The 19285-nt window shown below is 40.2% G+C and overlaps 1 protein-coding gene across 4 annotated transcripts in view; it reads right to left on the reverse strand.

Annotated features, from left to right (window-relative positions):
• Nucleotides 1-29: 29 nt before the first annotated feature.
• apbb2a (amyloid beta (A4) precursor protein-binding, family B, member 2a) overlaps nt 30-19285 on the reverse strand; it is a 38738-nt gene continuing 19482 nt past the window's right edge. For all 4 annotated transcript variants that reach the window (XM_075481318.1, XM_075481317.1, XM_075481315.1 and 1 more), the window contains exons 9-14: nt 9097-9211; nt 4729-4804; nt 2554-2634; nt 2328-2443; nt 2023-2205; nt 30-1841 (exon numbers count right to left, since the gene is read on the reverse strand). In XM_075481318.1, coding sequence (XP_075337433.1) covers nt 1665-1841; nt 2023-2205; nt 2328-2443; nt 2554-2634; nt 4729-4804; nt 9097-9211 — 748 coding nt within the window. In that variant the 3' untranslated portion in view covers nt 30-1664. The remainder of the gene's footprint in view (nt 1842-2022; nt 2206-2327; nt 2444-2553; nt 2635-4728; nt 4805-9096; nt 9212-19285) is intronic.

The following is a 19285-nucleotide window of genomic DNA, read 5'->3' on the forward strand; positions in this document are numbered from 1 at the left end:
AAATTAAAGGACAGTCAAGAGGCTGCTCCTTTTTTGTTGTTTTGGTAATGCATTTATTGTCACAACAGGTTACATTTACATGGTGTAGAGATGGTGACGAACAGAAATGAAACTATGTTTTTGTGTTTTTTTCACTGCATTCACAGAGTTCACATTGAGTGCAGGTGGTGGCCCCGAGCCATAGGAGCATTGTAGAAAGTTTGACAGAAGACTTTTTTTTTTTTTTTTCTTTTTTCTCTTTTACTGCTACATGTGTGTATTCGCGTGTGTGCATTTGGATTGTGAATGGGAGTACACTGGCTGGATTTTTCTGAGTATGGGAACGATACAATTATTCCTTAGCGTAGGCCACACTCAATCTTTCCCACATCGCCTCGGCTCGGCGAACAATTTTGTGTGATGTTGTGCATATGGCCGCAAATGCTTCACATCTGCCAAAGTCAAAAACCTGGATTTGGAATTTCTCGCATCTGCATAAATCTTGGGTATGTGCATAAGAATTCCTGAGGAATTTGTTTAGTTTCAACACAAGCAGTTAAACATTCTTGAGCTTTTAAAATCAGGTTTTCCACATAGAAAAAAAAAAAAAAGTACAATCCTAAGCCTCAAAATACATTAAAAAGTAATTCAGTTTCTTTTGCTGATCAACCCGTTCTTTTAAGAAGTTAACGTAAAAACTGACTTACAATCCTTAATTGTATTATTCTATGTGGGGCAGTGTCCCCGTTGGGAACGGGGTCGGATTTTCTTGTGCCAGTGTAAATCCAGTTGAGGACAAAAGACGATGAGTTACGCTCAGAGCATCAATACATTTTTTTTTTGTGTTCATCAGTCTTCTTATCAAGAGCCTTAACTCACCAACATTGAACATATCCCCATCAAAAAAAACATGCAAAATCAAACCACACTTCTGTCCATTTATCTATGACCATCATCTCACCTCTCCCTCATACTTTATCTACAAGTTTTGTGCCCTTATTTCTTTCTACGTACAATCATTTACATACACTTTATTGTTACAATCACTTCATTCATCATGAAAGGAAATTTAGTCTTTCTAATCTGTCATACACTGAAGGCATTAAAAGATTTTTATGCCATTTGGTGGACAGCTGCAGGCTGATGACGTGTCTTCCCTGTTTAATCTTGGATGATGTTTAATCCTCACGACAGCGAGACAAAACCTTCTTTTTTTTTTTTCCTGGAAGGCTACTGTAGCTCATCCAGTCCACGAGTTCAGAAAGGAACAGAGATGGACAGAAAAAGTTAGTAAACCGTGAGTTGCTCCATGACCAGTCTGTGAACAGAAATGTGACATTTTTTCTTCTGGATAATCCTGTCAGCAGAGTGTGTGATCAAGTAATCCATCTAGCGGCGAAATCCCCAAACAGGGAGTGGGTTTCGGTTGGACAAAGCAGTGTTCAAAGGTCAAAGTCCTACCAATGACACCAGGTCATTCCTTCACACAAAACAGATGAGTTTCCATCTTATTTGAATATCAGGCATATCTACCAATTCCTCCTCTTTCCAGTTTTTGCAGTGATGTTTTTCTTATGCTGTATGTACATCATCGGTAACCATGGCTGCTACTGATTAGGTGTTGTTGTGGCGATTGTGTGGGTGGCTTCCAGGCTGGGGTGGGGTGCAGTGTTCAGTGGTGATGGTCATTGCTGGGGCAGTTCTGACGGCTGTTTCTTGGGTTTCAGAGTGTCTATGAGAGACTGGACGCTGCGTTTCACACTGGTGGTCACCCGCCTGGTCACCGAGTCTGCAGAGGGAGAGGAAGAGGAGCTGGCACGCTGTGAGGGCGGCCGTGCTACCAGACACTTTTGGTATCGGAGCTGAGGAAGAAGAGGAAAAAGCTTATGTGAGTAAGTATCGGAACATCCTAATAGCTGAATAGTTGAGGTGAGCTGAGGGCATGTGCTTCACATTTTCCCCTCTTTGGTTCCTTGTATGATGAAAGGTATGATGAAAGCTACAGCTAAGTTTGATGAAGAACGTATCAAAATCCATCCTTACCACACAAGCTGCCTGCACAGCCTCAGAGACACAGCCTGCATTTGGGTCGCACCAGAACACATGACACTGGAAATGCTGGCTCCCAGTGTCCATAATGAAGGCAAATGTGTGCACATCCCGCCCCACGCCCATGAAGGACAAGAAACGGACACGGCACTCCACCAGCGCCTCCTCTTCCTCCTCCTGCACAGCCATCAAAGAGGAAAATTAGAGCTCTGATAGGCTTTTCTATCTTACTGATGAGCATATTCATATATTTTGATTTTTTTGTTAGTCTCCAGGATAGAAACAAAACATGTCCATGCCTTTTCTTTGATGACAGCCATGGTGGTGTCAGCAATACTCAGTATGACAGGAGTCCAGTCTTCTTTTCCTGTGGAGGACAGGAGGTTTTCTATGGCCCCATTTATGATGTCCATACCTAGGGACAGAGCAGGGGAGTCTGAAAGTGGACAGAGGAATCTACTACAGCGAGCTGAAGAAAGTCTTGTGTGTACACAGATTTTAGTTAAGTTTTCAGTTCATTTTTACCTATAGGGCGAGACACAGATATCATACCCAGATACAGAACATGGAACTTCTGCACCAATTCGGTCTTTGGCATAGGAAACTCTGCAGAAATTAAAACAATAAAACACACATTAGAACACACACACACACACACACACTAATCACCCGCAGTAAATTCTTAGCAGAGGACAACATCTAACAACCTTTTTAAAGAGGAGTCCACACATGATAATTGGCTTAAAGCAGAAAAATAAACAAACACTGGTGAATATTTTAATATTTTGGGCTGCTGCAGACATGATTAGGGCATGGAAAAAAACCACACAAGACCATGCTGGATTTCAGAGGGCTTATTGATTTCTGTGTTTACTCTACAGGCTGTAGGTAGAGAAGACTGCAATACACAATGAAATGATCAAAGCTAACACCTGCATCTCAAGTAGCACATATGTTATCATCTTGCACCCCCAGGAACTCACTATTGACACGATAGACAATTAGCTTTACAAGCTCAGGATTGGTTTCTGACGAGGCAAATTTTAAAACACCAAAAGTAGTTAATTATAGTGTACCGTTGTCAATCTGAGTGCGCTCAAAGACGAAACGATACAAAACCAACAACACTGCTGAAAAAGACACACAACACCACTCAAAATGTTGACATCAGCTGCAGACAAGCTGCTCTATTTCTCACTAGAATAGATTACAGGAGACAACTGCAGTCTTTGTATTGGAGATAATGATTAAAATTTCAGCACGAAAATGCTTCAGGATAACAAAAAGGCAGACTGAAAAGCCTCTCAGATTGAAAGTTTCATGTTTTTTGCCTTTTTTTTTTAACATATGAACACATTGGTGTAGTTTGACATTGTCAAAGATGTGCTCACTTGCACCCATAACCACATCCAACTGTGAGATTAGACTGAAAAAGCTGAGTGCTCGGGTATGATTAGTCGGGGTTGATAGCTTTTGCCTGGACTCGCCTTAACAGTTTACTCCTCCTAATATATCACATACATGTATATTGAGAAACTTTTGGTGAGTAACACACGGTTTTTCCAACATTGATTAAATTTTAAAGCAGAGTTCAGGCATCCCAGATGAAATGAAAAACAACAAGGCCATTATCTCAGTACTGGCGTTCTCCCCAAATCAGGCTAATCTCCTCAATTGTGTCCCAACGTAGGATCCAAATCTGCAGTAATTCAGTCGCAACTGTTTCCCGTTCACCGTAAAACCAACTCTAACCAACTCCTAGAGTTAATGGACTGGTCTGTCTACAGCAACGTTTTTCTTCTCTATTTATGTCAATTCTATGAGTTCAAGCAAGTTACAGTCTTAAAAGATGCAAGGGATCTTTCAGTACGAGTTCTTTGATCCTGGGGTTGGGATTGGGGCTGTGGAACACCACCCGTTGCCTCATAGAAACCCTAATTAGGTTTTAGTGAGGTGGCTGTCTCTGTAAAAGAGGTGCTGATATGGTTCTTTTATATTCTGATGCCCTGTGCTGCAGTGCTTTCCCCTTCACTCAGCAGATACACATGGCAGAAGAGGCTATAGCTAAGTATGAATTGTGTTGGAGCTTTTTTCCAATAATTACTTGGAACTGACAAAAACAAGCAGTGGGAATTAGCAAACAGGGATAGCAGTGAAAAGAATTAGCGCTGTAATGAGAAGACTCTGTGATTATTGAGCTAGCAGTTGTTCTGGAATCAGCATTATCTGAATGTAATTGGAGCGACCACTGCTATATTTTCTATTAACAGTGGTTCATGTACGGCAGTGCGGTCACCTTTAAAAAAAATAAAAGTGCTCTCAGATGTGGAGGAATTCTGTAATGGGACACAAGAGACCACAACAGGGGAGATACCACATGGCTGACAAATCCAGTCCTTACATAAAGGAACAACAGAGGAACAAGATTCAGAGAAAGAGTATATGTGTGTTGTGTTGTATAAGTAATGTTGTAGGGACAAAATTCATTTTATTTTAGAGACAAAAAAGCAACTTAACATAACTTAAGTCATGTAGGGCTGCATAACAGTTGGGATTAGGCAAAATGTGGTTACTTTAATGGTTAACATACGGTAAATCTCCAGGAACTAAATGTCATTGTAATGTCCTCTGAGGTGATGGATATGCGACAGTGCATGTGTGTATGTGTGTGCGTGTGTGTGCGTGTGTGTGTGTGTGTACCTTGTAGGGGTACATCAGAGCCGTTCTGGGAGGAGCTGCCAGCTGCAGCCTTGGCACTTTTTCTTTCAGCCATAATCTGAGGAGGAGAGATGTGGAGTAAATGCAAGGGGTGAGGAACAAAGATAAAAAAGAGTAAAGTGGTGGAAAATGGAGAAGAAACATAAAAGAAAGTGATCACAATATGAATGGGGATAAAGACAAGAAAACGTTTAGTTGAAAACTAAACTTCAGCCAATTCAGGGTCATGGCTGTCATCGGGTGAGAGGCGGGGTACACCCAGGAGTCGCCAATCCACCAATCAAAACAACTAAATATACATTTTTTCATAGCCGATAAACTATCACCCCCGCAGCTGCGGGGAAATCTGACTCATGAGCATTTCCACTTCGTCGCAAACATTGTGAATGGAAGTACGAGGGGGTGGACTCTTCAGGTACATTTTCTAACACATATTCTGCTGTTTCCCTGCCATTGAAGTGAAAGTAAGTGACAGAAACAATGGAAACATTGCTATAATTTCTGCTCAGACTTTCAGAGTTTCTGCACAGTTCTTTGCACTGCATCACTTTCATCATTTTGGCATCACCGACACAAAAAATAATTTCAGGCAGTTATTGCCTGCATGAACAAATGACCCATGGACTCATTTTTATGGGGAGGACAGTCTTTATCATGTTGTCCATAAAATATGGAACATTACCTCTTCTATCCTAACAAAAAATAAATGAATAGATAAATAAAAGAACAGGCTATGCCACTTTCTCTCTGCTTTCTTTCCCTCAGCTCTGGTGCTGCAGTATAAACACTCCTTAAAGAGAGCTGAATATTCTGCACGGCTCTTGCATTGGGCCTAAGCACTCTGTTCTTGCCACAGACACTTGATTAATTGTGGGTGTCATTAATCAAAGTCTATGGTGAGTCTGCAACTCTGCTCACAGGGGAACATGCAAGGCGACACATGCCCTCACACACACAATGGACGCTTGTTCAATGTGCTGCACAGCTGCAAAACTCGGGTCACCAAGTTTCTCCCCTGCAGTAAAGAAAGAGCTACCACTGAGTTTGAAATAAGCCGCGTGATGAGCAGTCACGTTCACATACTGATACAGATACAGCGATCCACACTTTTCCTCCAGTTTGGGGTTAGAGTTAAAAGGAAATTAATAGGAACATTTTTTTCTTTCTCTAAATGGGTCATCATGCCTCTCAGGGAGAAGATCTGCAGTTCCAGTATTCATTTTTTACAAGGTCACTGCTGACCTGAGGACAACTAGTTTCTCTTTGTGTACAGAGGGCTGTGTACATATGTGTGTTTGAACAGCAAAATGTCACCAAATAAGTAAACTGTGTCTCTAGGCAACAGGTTCTCCAATGCCAGTGCTCTACCGGTGGTCTTGATGTATTATCATATACAGCACACTGTCTATGTGGGAAAAAAAACATTATAAGATTATAAGTAAAACAGGTTTATAGTTGGTCCCGTCTTAATAGTTTATAAATCAAGCCCACAATATCCTACTGGGGACTTATTTTAGTAAAAACACATCACTAATGTAAAGGTTTTTTTTTCTTAAAAGCACTCAGTAATTTCTTTTAACAGCTGTATGTTGTACTTCAGTTTTGGGAAGCTTTTATACCAAACCCTGAAAGCTAACACTGACATTGATTTTGGCCAAAAATCAGAGGGAATTTTAAATGATCTGCTTGCTTGTGTGGGGCTTGCCATTTCAGAAAGGTTTGGCTGGCCTTGCGGGCCAGTGTGGACAGTTTCTCAAAGAGTTTGAAATCACCAGATACTGTAATATTTCAGGGTGGATACGAGAAGAATCCAATGAAAAAGAATCCAGTGAAAAAGAGGCCAAGTACATGTCAGCAGGAATACGTTGGCATTGATTTCGCCTCAACGTGGGTTTAGTTGAGGTTGTGAAAGAAATCATAATGTGTTACAGTGTCCAACCTTACTGCAGCTAGTAGCTAAGAGAGTTCTGAGAACAACTCTAATAAATGAAGACCACCGAAACTCAATTTCATCAGGTTGTGCTGCAGCATGTATCAATGATCACTTATCATATGCAGTAGCTGGAGCGGGAATGTGGTGAGTTCCACCTTTGTGTCGCTGAGACAGTTTCCCTGCATGCACAGTGTCTGTTCCTAAGGGTGAGAGCTGCTTTCTCTTTGATGACAGAGGTGAAATCATCCAATACCTGCTGAGACATTTGATAAATTCTAAATTCTAAACTTGTGTTGGTGCAGAAGGAGAAGTGAAAACTATGTGAAAATCCCTGGGAAATCTCCAAAGATCTCTTTAGCTTTTGTCTTGTTGCCCGTTTAAAGCGGAACTTTTAGTTTCTTTGTTGCAGATCTCTGTTCTGTTTGTAGCAAAATTACATTATTTTTAGCTGCTTCCATCCACCACTGGAGTCTTTCACACAACCACAGCGCAATTGTCTCATTAATATGAATTATTACTGCTATGTGACATGTTGTTAACCATGTACCACACTTTATATATTGTCCAGTTTTGCCGGACAGCAAATATAGCATACACAATGGATCTTTCAGTGACTTTCACTTGCATGTCTGAGTGAAGTGTGAGGAATATTAACGGAAGGTGACCTGTAGTGAATTACTGCAAGCCATTGCTCTAACAGAAGCCAGACGAAACCATCAATGTTATGTAGTACATGTGTGAAAATGGATTTTGTATGGTCGGTGGATTGAGGGGTCAGAGTTAAAGCAGTCACACAGTCAAATCAATTCACCTGTAAGGGACAGCTGGCATGGCAGGACACTGCGCTCTAACCACTGTTGCAATTGTCACTCAGCTGATTCTGCAACGCTGGCTGGCAATGACAGTGTGTCCTAGCGAGGATGCCTTTTTTTTTCTAATTTCTAGTGAACAGGACATAATCGTCTGCTGATCACCAAGTGTTTTAGTAATTTAGGTAAATGCAAGCTCAGATGACGACACACAACAGCATTTCAATCAGCCTGAGGTCTGGACTTTAGCTGGGCCATTGCGACACTTTGATTCTTTTTTTTTTCCAGCCCTTCTGGAGTGGATTTGCGGCTGTGTTTGGGATCATTGTCTTGTTGGGTGACCCAGTTTCAGTCAAGCTTTAGCTATCATACACATGGCCTCACAGTTGGCTCTAGATTACTTTGGTATACAGAGGACTCCGTCACTGCAAAGTGTCAAACATTTCCACTTTGGTCTCACCTGTGGAAAGGACACTGTCCCTGAAATCTTGTGGTTTGTTTTGATGCAGCTTTGCAAAACATTATTTATCAATAATACCAGGCAAAGAGCAGATTCATTTTCAAAGAAACATCCCATTTCAAAAAACGTTAGAAATGAGAGAGGATGTACTTTCTTTTTCACATTACTGTACACTGCTTTGAATGAATAAAAGGCCACACAAACTGGTCCCTAAGCGTTATGATGTCACAGGGACAATCTGAAATTTAGAACTCATGTCTCATGTTTCAGAACAGGCTATTTCCACATGATCATCAGTAAGTCTTTTTAAATATCCCAAAATAACCCAGCTTGCTCGTATGAAAGTGAACTTTGTCAAACTGAGGGGAAGACTCCTCGCAGCTCTCAGGAACAGCTAAATGGGATTAAGGTAACACCGAAAGTCTTCTGTTGGTGGAGGAAGAAATAAGTCCTCCTTCCTGTGAGGTTTGTGATCAATAGTGGGTGTCTGGAAGAGCAAATCAGCTATTAACTGCCGGACATATATACTTGATAAACTTACTGATGTGATAACACTTAAAAAGTCCAGTGATGATTGTGATATGGTCCTGATGTGGGTGCCTTTTAAACACCTTCTCTCTCCTGTTTCATTGGTATTTACACTGTTGTTTTACTGCCTCATGTCAATTTTCTAAGCAAGTGGGTAAACTTATGACATTTTTGCTTCCTAACTTGAGCCTGTTGTCTCTGCGCTGGCTCTGTGCTCGTATTGATTGATGACTCATTGTTCATAGCTACCGCGGGGGTTAAAACCTTTGTCACTTCATAGAAACACAGCTAAAAGACTTTTTAATAACCTGAATCTCTCCTCATCACTGTAAAGGCTTTTGAAATGTCATACCGTCTGTCACCAAGGCTTTTCCCACTCAAGTGAAACTTAGCAGTGTGGAAAACTTGTCAAGTCATTGCAACTGTGTTTTCAGTTTTGGAAAAATGTGTTTTATAATATGCATGTAAGAGTTTTGTCTAGTTACAGCATGAATGAAAAACAGCTCTGTTCTCTAAATGTTCTCTCAGTAACAGCTGTGCTGGTTAAAACTTGGCACAGTTAGTTTCAGAGCAGAGGATAAGCTCACTGATGAGTAGGCAGCAACAGTAATGACACCCACCTTGGAACAGATTTCGTGGAGACTTGTGGCGATGGCTGCAGCAGGGGTATCACATCTGAACACGTGGCACTTCAGCACTCGTGTGTTTTTGTCTCTGGCCACATAGGCAAAATCCCTAAAGCAATGAATGGTAGACAGAAATGATCACTCATGAATTTATAATGCACACAAAACATAAACTCAGCATTAATCTCAGTGCACCTTCAGAGCAGGCAAATCAAACACTTTCTTAAAGGCGCCGTGTGCCAGAATCTTTATTTTCCCTCTGCAGGTTGGTGCTCTCCCAGCCTGTGAACTTATTTCAATTCAAATTTCAGGGAGTGTCTATTACAGGGTACTTTACATTTCTAACAGCACTCTAACATTTATGACTATATAAGGAAGGAACATTTTTCACTTACTAATGTCATAAAAACATAACTTAGTCATGAAGAAGGAGGAAAAACCAAGAAACTACACGCACATTGTTTCTCGCGTAAGGTCCGGTTGTCAGAATAGCAGATTGTACCTTGAACAAGAGTGTTTATGTGTGTGTGAATAGGGGGAAAGTGAGAAAAATTCTGTCTTATTTAAGGTTAAAAGCATGCAGAATAATTAAATTTCCGTCTTTTAACGTGATCTCATTCCACATATTGTATATGTGAAAGAATGGTTTAATTCATTTTAGTTTAGCACACAGAAAAACTCCGGTGAGCAAAAAGATAATAACTTTCCTCTTAGAGCCTCCAGATATTATTCAATGGGGGGCCACCTTTGAAAATTGTCGGATATTGTGATCAAACACTTCTTAAATGGGTTCAGACATCTCCCAAAAGACGCGATTGGCTTTGGAGGCAGTATGTAGATATGATTATTTTTATTTCACATTTCCTTCAGCAAATTTTCTTAATATTGGCCTCAATTTTGTTTTCATCTGTAGTTTCTGGGACCATCTTTTTTGATTTTCCCTTGCGTCATTTCTCCCAGTGTTTAACCCATTTCATTCTCATTCTTCTCACCGAGAGCTGCTCTGCTGGAGTAGGTTTCACACCTTTACTCCATTCTGTAAAAAACCCGATTTGCAATTTGTGATTTGCCCCTCAGGCCCTCTGTACAGATGAGATTTGCTCTACTTCAACCAAAATATGTTGTTTTTCTAAGCCAACTATGTGGCGCTGCCTGTCAGCTAAACTTCACCAATCAGCAACTGAAAAGAAAAAAAGTGCAAAGCACAATTAAAAAACATTCCAACCACCTGGATGAACAACCTGTAAGATATGCCATATTTGCTGCCCCTGTGAACACTAATATATATCATTACATGAGTACTTTCACACTTTGGCTCTTCTAAATGTGGCACGAGGACATTTCCTGCTGCTGACCAGTGGGTCTATTCCACACTGATGTCATGACGTGAGGAGGTGATTTGTTTTAAACATCAAGAGTCTGTCTCCTGCTCACTTCCAAATGATTCTCCTTACAGCTATTTGCATTTGCATTTTTTAATAATTATGGTGAATGATAATGCTGAAAACTTCAGAATGCCAAATGTGTCTTCATGTTCAGTGTTGTCTTCAACAACTTCCATTTCGTGCACAGAAAAACAAAAGACAGAAAAATGATCAACGCCTCATCTGGCATCATTAATTTACCTCTACTCCAGACATTTCTTGACTGACTGGTGTGATAATTAGTGCATTCATCTATGGTGAAATCAGATTTTCACAGGAACATATGACTGACTTAAAACCCCTTTGAAATGACACGTGTGCTATTAAGTCATAAACATCTTTCTCTGTCTTGTCATTCCTGAACCATAAATTGTGGTTTTCACCTTTGAGTACAGTGACACACACACATGCATACATGTATACAGGGGTTATGCAGATGTGTATCCCTGTGCCCGAGGAAGCTACATGCCAGGAGCATCGCAGCACGCCACATGGCAGAGAAAAATAAGGAAAGTGAGGGTGAGGCTGGGGGAGGAAGCTCTGCTGAGACCGAGTGTGGGTGGCAGATGAAAAACATCTACATCTGGGAGTTAGGACACATGCACAAAGACACACACACACACACACACACACGCACACACATACGGACCAACAAGATGAAAGATGCAGACATTTCTTCCTCATTAACAGGCGAGACAAGCTGTAGAACAAAAGGTAGGTGGATGTGATTGCTGCCAGGACAGAAATGACAATAAGTAATCAGACAGTTCAAAGAGGAAGAGGGGAGGGAGGGCATAAAGAGAAGCCAGCGAGATGGCAGTGTCACCAGATGCACACAAACATACATAACAAATACCAGAATAACCATAGACACAAACAGAAATATGGCAAACACAGCTGGCATTTATCACAGCAGGGTCTTTATGTTTATGAGTCCATTACCCAGGCCTGTCTTTTCTGCTTAATTGTGTGCTCACACACTTTGGGTCGATAATGCTCTCTGCCTGTGGCCAGGAAGGAAAGTGTGATAGGACGCTTGACAGTGTGTGTGTGGTGTCCAGCGCACTTCGTTCAGGGACATTTGAGCAGTGCATCGCCAAGGCAGCATGAGTGGCCTTGCTTCGCATACCACAAATGATTCTTTTATGACTTTGGTACCCTCTCTGAGGGATCACAATGCTATAAAACAGCATGCAACTCTTAATAGGAAATAGCCGGTGGTCAGTCTGGCTCGCTGATGATTTAACACCAGTGATTTAGGCCTACGGTAGTGGCTTCTGCACTCCTGTAAAGCACAAAAGTGACTCTGGGCGAAGCAAAACCACCGATTTGACGCCTGAAAAGACTGATGTGATTTCACACAGGGGTGGGAGTCCTGATATAACGAATATGAAAAACAATAGAAGAGCTGAATCACATTTAGAGCACAGCACTAAGTGCAGTTACCTTTCTCTGTGTCCCAGGCAGCAGGAGGAAGCAAGGGATCAGGGGGTTGTTGAGGGACATGGTGGTAAAAATGAGGAACAGATAGGGAGAGTGAGATAGGGAAGGAAAGAAAGAAAACATCAACATCAATACACATCAAACTGAGTCAGAATTGTTTTTCCTGTAAAGTTTGTGTATGTGCATTGGGACTCAGTTCAGTGGATCAGCAACATTATAACAGACAACACTTTTCCTGCACAGCGTGCCTACATACCTACTTACATACACCTTAACTGCAGCTACCTTTACCTCCTCACAATATTCCTCATTCAACTCCGTGCTTATCTCTTTTATCTCCCTTTCGCTTTCATCAACTCTTTACGTCCCTCATTGCTCTGTGCACCCACTTTATTTTCTTTCAACAGCAAGAGAAGCCCCCCCCCCCCCTAAAACTCATCACAGCTGCATGTCATATAGTCTTTGATAATCAGGAACACTGCAAAGAAGGCACAACTGTTTAAAGAAAAGGAGGTTAATTCAAACATTGACTGCATTTGATTCTTTGATTATCTGCTTAGTAAGAGGCATAATGTGTGTTTGTGGTAGCTGCTGGCAGGTATTTTCACACAAGGATCTTATCTTCAGAGCATCAGATTTTCTGCTTCAACAGCACTGCAAACAGACGATATTCCTGTACCAGCACACACATGCTGAGAGACGTATGGAGACTACATCCAAACATATAACTAAAAAGATCTCCCTTGTCACATGTCAGCGTGCCCACGCATGTTGTACCAAATGCATCTCTATCTTTCTGTGTCTGAATTTCACACGTGATTTTTGTTCAACTTTTCACTCTGCTTCTTTCTGCTCATTTTCAAATTCAGAGTTTTGTGGAATTGGATTTTGCTGTCAAAATTCTGAATGACTCAAAAGCTTATCTTCATTTACCTCAAAACAACACTGCATACTGTATTTCTCCCATCTCCAATTCATTTTGCATGAGTGAGACTGTGAAAGTGTTTCAAATTCCTTGTTACTGATGAAAGAACCACATCAATCCAGAGCAGATCCGTCTTTCAAATGCCCTGCAGTGCTTTCATGATGGCACCAACCTTATTTGACTTTTACAGCGAGATTGATTGCTCAGTCAACCACATGCGGACATACATCTCTTTGCCCCCGTTCTGGCATTTCATCAACACTCAGCTAGTGGTACACTCACTTAACCCTGGCCAGGCTTATTTTCAACTTGAAGTTACAAAGCCATCTTTTTGTGGCCTCAGGTCTGTGATCACTCATAGAAAATGTCAGTAAAGCCCGTCACACATATTACAACAGGCTACAGTGAAGATGGAGAGCAGAGGGGAAAGGGCTGACATTTACACAGCGCAGATTGTACCAAAAGCCAAAGGTAGCCAAGATGTTACAAATAGTCATTTTGTGGAACCCTGGTATTTGAGTCTGGGAGGAAAATTTGCATTTCCCCCATTGTAACTTAGTCAGTTTTCTTAACAAGGGACAAGTTTTGTCATATGTGTTATATGTTACCGTAGATTGTAAAGACCACACATCTGTCCTGGATTCAACTTGCTGTCATACCACCACCTATTGTTGGATTTCTTAAGTCAAGCTGAGTTAAAAGCTGTAGTCATCCACTGTATGTGCTATATCAAAGACTCATTAAGGGACAAGGGCATATATTACTAACATATAATTCTGTATTTACATTTACTTCTGTCAACAAAACAAATGACAGAATGTCTGCACAGCAGTTTAGGCAACAGACATAAGTCCAAATATTTCTTTATATTATAGCTTGGAATGGACATATTTACATCTTAATAACACGAGTTTGCAGTTGGGCATTTTCCACCAACTTAAGTATGATGGGGACTGCAGTTGCAATTATGAAAATTATAATAAAGCTTATTCACACAAAGCAGTCAAATGTAAAGTAAAGGCAAGTAAAGTTTAGAGATTTTAATGAAAACACATTCCACATGTTCGACAGTAGTTGCTTAAAAAACTGAGAGGTACATTTGTACTTAACTGTAGGGTTGGACTTTTTAACAGGATTTTCATTGATGTTCTGTTCAAGTTCTTTAAGGCAAATCTGAGATCAGGTCTCCGTGATGCAGCAAATCTATACTTAAGGCAAGAAAAAGGCAACCCTGCCCCAAACACGATGTTGTAAATAAGCTTACAAGTTCCAGCTAAGTATCTAACAACTCGTTAGCTGACTGTTCTGCCTTCCTCACAGAAATGCATCTTTCCTGGATGTCAGAATTTGTAGAACTTGGTTTGGACACTTTAATTGGTAAGGAAATATCAGAAGAAGAACTGGATTCTGTTTTTGAAGAACAAAGCTGAGACACAGCACTGTAGATTTTTGAGTAGCTATGCACCAGCTCAGAGAAGTAGCTTGATGCAAAGTGAATTGAAATGCAAAGTTAATGTTCTTGTACCTCAGTTATTAGGGGACTGTGTGTGTGTAGATGCTTACTGGAGTTAGTGTAAAACCCTCTAACTGCTGAGGTTAGAAGGTTATAAGTATTTAGTTTATCAAAGTTAGAGGAGGCTTATGTTCAGTGGATACTGTGGATAGTGGATCGATTTTGTGCAGAACCACAGACACAGATAGTTGAGGATCACCACCAACACCCCACTCACCTTTCACCTTGCAGTTTTACAAACTTTCCCCAGTGACAGCTGAGATTAATGAATACACTGCTGCCACACTTTATCATAGCTGAACTGACTCTCTCCTTCTGCAATTAAGTTAATGGCATTAACACGCTCACATTGGCTGATAGCTCAGCTTCTTCGTGGGCGGGGCATGCTTGCCATGTGAATGTAAGTTGCGTATCTAAACAATATTAATAACATAACTGGAAGGTAACATTTAATATCTCCAGCATGTGTTCACATTTTTCTGCGATGTTACAAATTCAGAAACAATAGATGTTTCTGCTTTACTCCGGTTTTAATGCAACAGTAGCCCCATGATTGTTGTAGCTCACATTATAAACAATCAACGACTGAGCGACAAGCGTCTCAAATATGGTTCTGGTTGGTATTTTACCAATACCTTAAGTGAGGATCTGATACCTTGCAGATCAGACAAAGTGTTGCGACAGAGATGTACAGCACTAGAACTAGCAGCTAATAAACAATGTAGCTGATGATTTTGTGGCATAATATATATCGTGAGTAGGATTTACAGCTGAGAATTTGTACTGCACTCCAAAATGGCTCATTCAGTATATAGCGAGAAAATGCATAAACACGGTCCATGACAGCAATTTCAAACTAATTGGTTGTCCCACCATATCAGATTATTTTAAACAACTAAAAATTCACAGGCTTAAACCTTTAGTCTCAGAAAAAAACCTGACACATGAAATAAAAACTATTTAAAAGGTTAAACATTGTTTTATTGCAAATTACTGACTTTCAGATTTATCAATAATGTAAAAATTGATGTTGATGTGGTGTGTATGTCGCTGCAGGCTTGAACAGTAAAAGCACACGTGTCCCATCAGGTTGATGTGGGTTAAAGTCTTTGTCATAGTCAGATGAAATCAGCTGCAAAGGTGCCAAACCAGGAATCAAGAAATTCTTTGATTTGTCAAAATAGTATCCCATTTTTTTTATCTCACCTGTCTATCTATCTATCTATCTATCTATCTATCTATCTATCTATCTATCTATCTATCTATCTATCTATCTATCTATCTATCTATCTATCTATCTATCTATCTATCTATTTATAAAGCAGCTAAGTGCTGAGACAGAATGAGAGGAAAAATAAGAGAAAGTTGTTGGCTCAATTTGGTGTTGTGTAGGCTATAGAGATGCAGTTCAACCAAGACATCAGGAGAAATGACACAGAGACCTCAGAGATGTCAAAGAAAAAATAAATCACAGAAGATGATACAAAGATACAATCTTGAGACGGGAGAGTGATAAAGGCAGGGGGCCAGAAAGCCAAAATGAAAAGGTGGGAGTGAAGCAGAGAGGAATGGAAACAAGATGTGAGACCCTCTGAGGGCTGGATGGTGGAGGAGGAGGTGGGGATTTAAGAAAAAAAAAGAGAGGTAAAAAGAGGCACGAGATGAAAGGTATAAAAGCTCGAAAGTAGAGAGATGAGTTAAAGCAACACTCCCAAAACCCATGCACTATTTTTTTCTCTCTGTGCTTCACATATCCAGAGCTCAATAAAGGTTGACTTGACTCACTACTACCAATCTCTCTTTGATCCTGATGGCTGTGTGGCAGGCTCGCCTGGAGAGGACGCGCACAACTCTGATTAAATGAGGTCACGGCTGCAGATGTACGGGTGAACTGGGTTTGTGAAAGTTGCACAGAGGAGTCAGCGTTTGCCGCTCTGACATCAGTCTCCCGCCATCATGGTACTGACAGCACCGAGTGTAGTAGTAGCATTACTACTACATTGAAGGAGCATCGCATACTTTAACCTGGCATAGGTTTGTTTTATTTAGTTCTTCAGTCATTTCATATCTTTTAGGCTTGAATCTCATGTTTATGTCCTTGAATGTATACTTCTCATTTATTTAATGACTAAACGTGTACTAATTCAAAGAGTGGGGACAGAAAACCTATAATGCAAAACACTGCAGACGACTGATGCAATGTCTTGTTCTGAAATTGATGTTTTTACCACCTTCACAGTGGTTTAACCGATCATTACTCAATATGAAAATTGATTGCAAGTGTTTTAGTTACAGCCATATCAAGATTAGATATAGGTTGTAGCTATGATGAGCTGTCTTATTAGATAAAGTTAAGACGCGTGTTAAAGGTGCATGCAAACTATAAAAGAGGGCTTTTGCATTTTGTCAGCAGCTTTCTGACTGCACCTTAAGCCAAATAGGACCTGAATAATTTAGGCAAAGTGCTATTCCCATGACATTATTTGAATTCAAAACTTCGGAGAGAACAACTTTTTAATGCATCTTCAGGTGATACAGCGGCGTAATAAAACCAAACTATTCCACTCCTGTTGCAGTGAAAACAACGCCAAATGTAACTAGTTCAGACCTGCTCCAAACGATCTTTCGTCTGCTCTGCAGCTAACAGGATCACTCAGCAGAGACTCATGTCTCCTCCAAACCATCTGTCACATGCACACACAAGTGCACGGAGTGCTGTGGCATCACACAGACTTCAATTATCAAACAGCTTTACAGAGTGTCTGGGTAGCAATGGCCGTGATGCTAATGCACTTACATATGCTAACTGTGCAGCCAAATGCTGATTTGAAATGCCTGAGGAGGAAGCTCCTGTGACCCTCCAGTCAGCAGAAAGTAGACGAGGAGGCGGTAAACACTAGGTGTGTGTGCAGCAAATGTGTGTGTGTATGCTATTGATTGCAGCTAAATGGCTTATTACTGAGAAGTCTTGTGATTCTGGCTGAGGGCCAGAGTGAATATGGATCTGATCCAGTTTCTACACTGAACTGTGACACACTGAAACAACAGCTGGATTACGATATAGAGGAAAGCCCTTTCATCACGCTGTAAAGAGAATAACAGATCAACTGTCAGGTGTACTTATATGAAGCCACTCGCAGCTGTGAAACTCTTTGTATGTTTGCTTTGTTTCAAACCTGATACAATGTGAAATAATCCTTGGCAGAGAAGCCCCACTGCAAAGATTAATATACGAGTACAATGGCCAAACCGAAAATGATATTCATGAAAACGATAAGAAGTTGGCAATTAATGTTAACAGTAGGGGAGAAATGGAGCCTAGAGTGTCCTTTTAAAGTGCAAAAGTGAATGAGCATTATTGCACTTATCAAGTCAAATTCTTTATACCGTTGCAGTCTGCATGTATTAGTCCAAAGGCCTTAAACACTGCAGTACACTGCTGCAAAGAAGAGGATATTTAAAAATGGGCCCCGGAGTAATAATTGCAGTGTTTCCAGAAAACACCGTTTTGCATATTAGTAACGTTAAGTGCAGTTTATTGTAACGGAATGTAGAATATGGTGATAAAAAAGGTAATAAATGTCAAACTTAAAACAGAATTAGGAGTCACAAAGTACATACTTTACAGAGTCATTAACAACTGTACAGAACTGCTGACAGAGAATAGCTTAATGCCACTGCAGTCTTGATGCTACGTAATGCACACCTTCCTTCAGTGTTTAGACTCGCTTATTGTTGGTTGGATATTCAACACTGGACTTTTGAGGAAAAAAACAATATCAACATAGAGAAATCTGAAAATCCAGTGTTTTAACAAAAGGTAAAACTGAATTTAGCACTTGACATATTTCTTGTACATGTGTCTCTGATTGAGCTTAACATTTAACTCATTTTCATTGTTCTGTGTTCTCATTTCTACCTCCAGAGAGATAATTAGAAGTTTGCATGATATAAGTGAACCTGACTTGGATTTATCTGACTCTAATATGGTATAAAGATCCAACAATCCAAAACAAACAACAACGATAATTTTTTTTTTTAAATAAAAAAATCTAAGGATGAGACAGTTGGGAACCTTGAGAACTACATCACAGTTTGCAAGGTCATAAACATTAATGAGGATGTGAAACCGTATGATCTTTCATTTTTGTGTCCTGCTGTAAAACAAATCTTATTTTGACTGTGGAGGCAGCCAGCAAGTTACACTTTGTCCCAATTAATTTGTAGTTCCTATCGCACCTCAAAGCTATTAGCTCAGCCGAATAGTGAATAGTGAATTATTTAGAAAAACACAAATTCTTTGCTTTTTTTTGTTTTTTGCTTTCTAAATTTACACTTTGAGGTTTTTTTTTTCTTCTTGTAACTGTATTACTTTAATATTGGAAAATCTGAGTTTTTTTTTTGTTGGATTATTACCCCTTCCCTAGCTTCTCTGGTCCTAAGACGACTGTCTGTTGTCTTTGATGGTGAGATGTAAATGTCTTGTATGACATATCCTTAAAATTGAAATATAAAGGAGGCAGAAGAACTTCAGATCAGCCTTTCTAAGCTAAAGAGCTGAAATAAATTAGTTTCAATCTTCTTGTCTAAGAAACCAAATTAATCTATTTTCCAAAATTGCACTTTATTCTATCAGTGCTTAAGTGGTATTTATTTGAAGAAGACTTTTGGACATAAATGACATCTAAACAAAGGTAGCATCTGTAAAACCTGTAATATATCCATCCTGTCATAGCTCAACATGGTCAGCCCCACTGCGACCTGGTCAATTAGTCACGGCCCACAGCCATTAGGCCTAATGTAAAATGACTGTGCGTAATTACCTCTCAACACCGTAAAATGTTTACTGCTCAAAGATGAGCAGCAAAATGAGCATTA

Source organism: Odontesthes bonariensis, chromosome 13 (genome assembly GCF_027942865.1).
Source record: "Odontesthes bonariensis isolate fOdoBon6 chromosome 13, fOdoBon6.hap1, whole genome shotgun sequence".
NCBI classification, from domain to species: Eukaryota; Metazoa; Chordata; class Actinopteri; order Atheriniformes; family Atherinopsidae; genus Odontesthes; species Odontesthes bonariensis.